A 6842-nucleotide genomic window follows, 5' to 3' on the forward strand; every position below is an offset into this window, starting at 1 on the left:
AAGAAACTAGTATTTTTTCCTCAATATTAAGGAATTATTTTTCTAAAATATTGCTCCTATTTTTTGGTGAAAAAATTACTTGTAAGTTTTGTCTTACAAGATATAAAACTAAGATAGTATGTACTCAATTCATTGCAATATCTTTCCACCAAAGCACAAAGACTTTATAATAATCATTTCTACTTCTGAAACGAAATTACTTATTTTAAACTGTCCTGAATGTAAAAACTTTAAAAACTGAGATGTTTGGTTTAAAAAGTAAAACATTTTCTGTAACATTTTTAAGATGAGGTGCATTTTTGCATTTCAAGATAACAGAGTTGAGCATGGTGATTTTTTAAATCACCATGATTAATCATGATTAGTCATGATTAATCACTGTGCTAACGCATGATTAACTTGATTAAATATTTTAATTGACTGATACTAGGGCTGAAACGACTCCTCAAGGCGGGGACATTATTTGCGTTGCGCGGAGCTCTCACTTCCAGAAAGCTAAATGTTAGCGGTATAGCATCCAATTTTCAAGTTTGGACCGTGGGGATTTTATTGAGTGATGACAATGCCTGGGTTTTCATCGTTTTTGAGGGACCAATAACCATCCTTAAAATGACTGGCGTGATGCCTGGAGTATGACAGCCTTTCTACTCCGGGAGCTGCTGATTCAGGGCGAACGACTGAAAGACGCTGTGGGAGTATTTATACGTGAGCATAGACTGAACACGGCGGGCGGCTGAGTAGTTGATTCAGGCCTGGAGTCAGCCGTGCCCCCCTGGACTGGAAGTTGTTTGTTGTTTTTACCTCAGAGTGACCAGCTCTGTTATTCCTATATCGATTTGATACAGTAGGGGCTTTCGCACTTCCAATATCTGTGCCTTCTGTCACTTTTTTAAGTCATTAAAACGGTTTAATCCTTGTTAACACGTCGTGATCTGTTTTTCCGAGCCACCTTTAAACGCAACATGAGCGCTAAGACGCTCGCGCCGGCTTTACGTCTGTGCTGTGTAGAACTCAGGTTAGAATCATGGCGGCAAACCAGCAAAGCGCAAAGAACTTTGCACAGTTTTTGTCCGACTGAGTTGAGTAATGCTGCTGGAGGCAGGTAATGTTTGCTAAAAGATGACGAGCTAATACCAATACAGCACCTTGAGCTAACAAGTACAGGCTATTGATGTTCAACAGTGGGTAGTACTTGTTGCATTCACTTGAGTAACAATGGTACTTAAAAGAGTAGTTTTACTCCGCTGTGCCTTTTATTGTGCTTGCGTAATATTATTATTGCTATGTAGATTGATTTTGCCCCCCAAAAATAAGCAGATGCCCTCCCTTTTAAAGTCATCTGGAGCCGGGGCTATGATGCTTACAGTGTAAGTGTAACTTTACCGACTAACCGCACAATAAATTTCATGTATCTGAACAAACGGGTGGCGGTACATTGCTGGTAGATGAGTTTCTGAGTGTGACGAACGAAGGTCTATTTCCTCCCCTTTACCCCCATCTTACGTTTGTTTGCTTGTCTGTTTACTCGATTACTAAAACATTTGTTTACAACAACCCCAGTTGACACACTAATTAAATACATGTGACAGTATATATCAGTATCTTACTTAGAAAACATAACTATACTTAATTTTACGCGAATCTCAAATTACTGCTCCCACACTGCAAAAACACAAATCCTTACGAAGTAAACTTATTTTGGTTTCTAGTGTAAATATCGTTGTACACTTGAACTAAGACAAAACTAACACATTTTCAGCTAGATATAGGAGCTTGTTTTCAGTCAATAATTCCTTAATACTGATGAAAATGTCCAGTTCTATTGGCAGATAATTACACTAATGACATGGAAAGAATGTCTAATAATGAAATAATCTGCCAATAACAGTATGTTTTCACACAGTATTAACGAAATATTGACTTAAAACAAAACTGCATATGCTGAAAAGTTAGTTTTGTCTTATTTCAAGTGTACCAAGATGTTTGCTCTAGAAACTCAACCAAAAATACTTGGTGAGATTTTGTGTTTTTGCAGTCACTGCTCCTGAAATAAAAGAAAACTATGATATTTACACTAGAATTGAGACAAAAATTCTTGGTAAGATTTTGCATCGTAAAGAGATTGTTTATCCCACTTCTGAAGGAAAATTATGCAGAGGTGGCTGATATTGAAGTTGTGCTATCTCTGCTTAAAAAAAGGAAAAAAAGAGGCAACCCTGTGATTCACCTCTGGAACGTTTAGTTAACCATCAACCGAGGAGTCACTCCACCTCTCCGATGGTTAGCGGTACAGCAGGACTGCTCTCAGTCACTGTTCTCCGTTCTGACAGCGGCGGGTCTTCATCACGCCAAGCCAGGACTAAGACCGGTTCTGTTTCTAGGCGGGGCTAGGCCAAAAGCCACCAAGGGAGGGGGCAAAATTAGAGGTGTGAGAAAAGAAAGGAGGTGGAGGAGGGGGGCATTAGCTTCTTGGACAAGTCTTTCTGCCCCACTGTCAGGTAGTTGAGACTTCCTTTGCCCAAACCGGTGGTAGACATGGACATGGCAGACTACAGCGAGGCTCTGGACCCGGCCTACACCACGCTGGAGTTCGAAAACATGCAAGTGCTCCCCTTGGGTGCAGGTGAGTCTCATATATGCAGCTCTGGCATTGAACTTTGAAACTTTTACTGATTTAAAACTTTGTTCAGAGGCGAGTTCTGGCAGGAGGTGATAATGTGGGGTCATTTGTCCATCTGCCCCCTTCACTCGCATGGGATGACCCTGTTGCAGCGGCACTCTTTTATCACCTCGGGGTGCGATAGTAAAACATTAAGAGCTTTGCTTTTATGAGATCGCCGTACTCCTTTAGCACACGGAGGTCAGGGCTGTGCGAGCGGCTCTGACCTGTTCCAGCTTGCACCATGACTCGGTGTGACTCCCGTAACGTTGGATTGATATTCACCCTGAGATGAAGCAGTAGCCGGAGTATCATGATCGCCCTTCTCTTCTCAGTGTGGGAACAGTCTGTTCCCACACTGTTCAAGCTGGAGAGAAAGGGATGAAGTTCTTCGATTCGTCCTTAAACTGACACGGACCTATTTGTACAGGCAGTCTCCCATGACAACACGGCTTGGATCCTGACTCCGAAATTCCCAAAGAGAGTTAAAGACAAGAAACTGAAACCAATAGGGCAACTTTTTATGAAAATGTTTTTCTCTACACCAAAGATTTCAACATAGCTTCTCATTGATTGATTTCGCCTCATGATTGTAGCTAAAGAGAAAACTGTCTCCAGTGATTATCTCCTCCTAGGTAATCAAACCAACATCAATTATCCTCTGTTGACTAACTGAATCACTCGGGAAGGTAAAAGACTTCCAGGCGCTCTGGATTGTTGTTTTTGATTAGAAACAGTGGAGCCAATGGTTTTTTTGTCTGCCCTTTCATGCCTTTTAGCAAACACTGGTGATCAAACAATGCAAAAAAGACAAAATCCTACAAAGCATTTTTGGTCTTGTTTCCGGTGTAAACATCTTGGTAAACTTGAAATAAGAGAAAACTAGAGATGGGTGCTTGTTTTACGTCAATAACGCTGTAATATTGACGAAGTATAATTCCTTAATGAACTTTTAAGGAATTATAACAAATGACTTACCTAAAACAAGCTCCTATATCTTGCTATAAAGTTACTTTTCAGCTAGTTTTGTCTTATTTCAAGTGCACTGCACCAGAAACTGCACAAACAATACTGGGCAAGATTTGGTGTTTATGCAGTGAACATTTTTCCACAGGCTTTTGGCATCAGGTCACCTTGTTACAGTATACGTCCAGAAGCTCATGACGCAAGTTTTCTGTCTGTCTTAGACTCCTCGCCGGCTGAAAGCGCCAACATGAACGCCACGGGCCACCTGGCAGCAGGCAGCTTGTGCGCCATATGTGGTGACAGAGCAACGGGGAAGCACTACGGGGCGTCCAGCTGCGATGGCTGCAAGGGCTTCTTCAGGCGCAGCGTCCGCAAGAACCACATGTACTCATGCAGGTGAGAATGGTGAAATTGGAGAAACATTAATGTTGCGTTTGAAACTCTGGCATCACTAGCAAAACCTGAACAAATATCTGTTTTTCAGGTTTAACAGACAGTGCATTGTAGACAAAGACAAGAGAAACCAATGCAGATACTGCAGACTGAAGAAATGCTTCAGAGCTGGCATGAAGAAGGAAGGTATGATCGCTTAAAAACATCCTGCACATGACTAAATCTTGCGTCTGACTAAACAGAAGCAAATCAAAAACAAAATTTCCATCAGAATCAGCAAGTCAGAGCCTCTCTGCAGAATTGATCTGACTCGTCTCTGGGTGTTGCAACACCCAAGAGAGTACGGCTTTGTTAATGTTCACTCTGCAGAGCAGAGGAGTCTCCAACCAGCTTATGCTGAGCAAACATTTCCAGGCAATAATGGTCATATACTGATAAACATAATAACCTCTGAAGACTCATTTTTCTTTGCAGTGTCTCCACATTCAGCCTTAGACAAAAAAACAAATCAACACTTCCGATTTTTCTGCCAGTTTTATCTCAACCTGAGTGCAAAAAAGAAAAATCTGTTTTAAACAGGATCTTGTGATTAAACTACAGCAAAAACACAAAATCTTACCAAATATTTTTTTAAGCAGTTTAGTTTCTAGTGCAAATATCTTGAAAAAGACAAAACTAACTTACAAGTAACTTTTCAACAAGATATAGGTGCTTGTTTTAAGTCAATAGTTTATTGACTTAAGGAACTATTGTCAATATTTTACTTATAACAAAACATTTTGCCCATGTGTCATAAGTCAAATGACCTGCCAATGTAACCAGTACTTATTTGTCAATATTAAGGAATTATTGACTTTTAAACAAGTTTACATATTTTGCTGAAAAGTTGCTTGTAAAGGTAGTTTTATCTTATTTCAAATGTGCATTTTGCACTAGAAACTAGACTGAAAATACTTGGTAAGAGTTAGTGTTTTCTAGACTGAAAATACTTGGTAAGAGTTAGTGTTTTTTGTGAAGCACGTTGTATTTTCTTTCATTTTCAGTCAAGACCTTAAAAAGCTCAGTCACTACTGAAGCTGCACTGCTCAGGGTGTGAAAAGACAAACGAGAGAATTGACAGCCCCAGTTTTATTGTATATTACCTCTGGCTTTGTTACTAAACAGAGTGAACTGATCTAACACTTTTCTGGCCATACTGACTTCTCAAGGCAATTTGAGCCAGATTACTTCACTTATATCAGTCTGAAATTAAACCAACAGCTTTTAATTGAGCCACAGCCATCATGATCTGGTGAAAATCCCAGAATTTTTTTTTTTTTAGTTTGGTCTTATTTCAAATCTACCAAGATGTTTGCACTAGAAACTAGACAAAGAATATTTGGTAAGATCCATCCACCCACCAACCTATATTATTGTAATTAATTAGACACAAGAAAACTAGCTGTATGTTTCTGTAGGAACTTCACATTACACAATTTACAGCATGTTTTGTTGGATATTTAGAAATGGCTAAATGTTGGTTACTTACAGTTCTCCTCTGAAAAGTTCGATGTGACTTTTCACCCAATTAACTTCAGCTGATAAACGTAGGCGTCAAGTTTGGCTGAATTTTTTACTTGTTTGGTGTACAACTGTGACTTAGAAGCAATTGATGACACTTTTATTTTTATGTACTTAAATGTTTGCTATCCGTCTTAACAAAAAGCTCCTTAAACATCCGCAGTGAGACTCCAAACTAGAAACATTATGAGGAAACATCACTTTGGTATTATTATCTCTAGCTTTTTTCTGGTTATTGTCAGTTAATTTTAAAATCTTAACGTATGGTCAAGCTTCCGAAATTCATTTAGTCTTTAAAATAATGCAGCTAGGGCTGAAAAATAAATTATTGAAATAATTGTCAACTAATTACTTAATTGATCAATTAACTGGAATATACACTCTATAAAGTCCATTTGAGCAGTAATTAAGCCAAAACTTATACATTTTGCATGTAAGATAAAATACCTTAGTATGTAAATAGGTTTTAGCCAAAACTCCTCAATTGGCATTTTATTTTAGCTTCACCTGGTTCAGATTGACTAAAGGAATGCTATGTAATCTGATTCATCATCAGAATAATAGATTTCTAAAATAATTGTTGGTTGCCACCTAAATACAACATGGTCCTTTAAGTCAATAGGACCTTTTTGCACTGACAGATTATTCCACCAATTACAAGACATTTTCCCACTTTATAAATGAAATAATCTGCAGTGGAACTAGTACGTTGTCATCAATGTTCAGGAATTATTTACCTAAAACAAACTCCCACGACTTGCTGAAAAGTTGGTTTCGTCTTATTTCAAGCGTACTGTTACGACTGGCTCAAGGTCATAAAAATGGGAGACCATGCAGTGGTTAAAGTGCATAAAAAGAAATATTTATTAAGAAAAACAACAATGGATTGTGGATGTCAGTATGAGTGGTGCAATGCTTGGATGTGGTGCATGAGTCATATGGAAGTGTTGAAGTGCAAAAATAAAGACAAACTCAAATGTGCAAAAGGAGGGGAGCTGAGGCCGACAGCAGAGAACCACAAGCATCAAGCGGCAGAGTGGAGGCGACCCAGAAGGTGGAGACAGCCAGGCTTAAATACTCTGGGCTCCAAATCAACGGACCAGCAACACCTGCAAAGGTGCACAAAGACAGACAAAAGCACCTGCAACCCAGCCCACAAGGCGCAGGGCCGTAACAGTACCAATATATCTGCTCTAGATATATTGGTATATCTAGAGCAGATATACCAGCAGATGTGCAGATGTGATTTTTTGCAGTGCAAAAA

General features: G+C 39.2%; 1 protein-coding gene across 3 annotated transcripts in view; it reads left to right on the forward strand.

Moving 5' to 3' along the window:
• hnf4a (hepatocyte nuclear factor 4, alpha) overlaps positions 1-6842 on the forward strand; it is a 47391-nt gene that overhangs the window by 26725 nt on the left and 13824 nt on the right. The window contains exons 1-3 of one of the 3 annotated variants that reach the window (XM_015052401.1): positions 2295-2623; positions 3847-4021; positions 4110-4204. In XM_015052401.1, the coding sequence (XP_014907887.1) occupies positions 2536-2623; positions 3847-4021; positions 4110-4204 (358 nt within the window). In that variant the 5' untranslated portion in view covers positions 2295-2535. Of the gene's footprint in view, positions 1-2294; positions 2624-2806; positions 3295-3846; positions 4022-4109; positions 4205-6842 lie in introns of those variants that run through there. The other 2 variants (XM_015052402.1, XM_015052403.1) reach the window with 2 other exon arrangements.

This window comes from Poecilia latipinna, unplaced genomic scaffold (assembly GCF_001443285.1).
Source record: "Poecilia latipinna isolate Pla-1442-1.1 unplaced genomic scaffold, P_latipinna-1.0 Scaffold1108, whole genome shotgun sequence".
In the NCBI taxonomy this organism is placed as follows: Eukaryota; Metazoa; Chordata; class Actinopteri; order Cyprinodontiformes; family Poeciliidae; genus Poecilia; species Poecilia latipinna.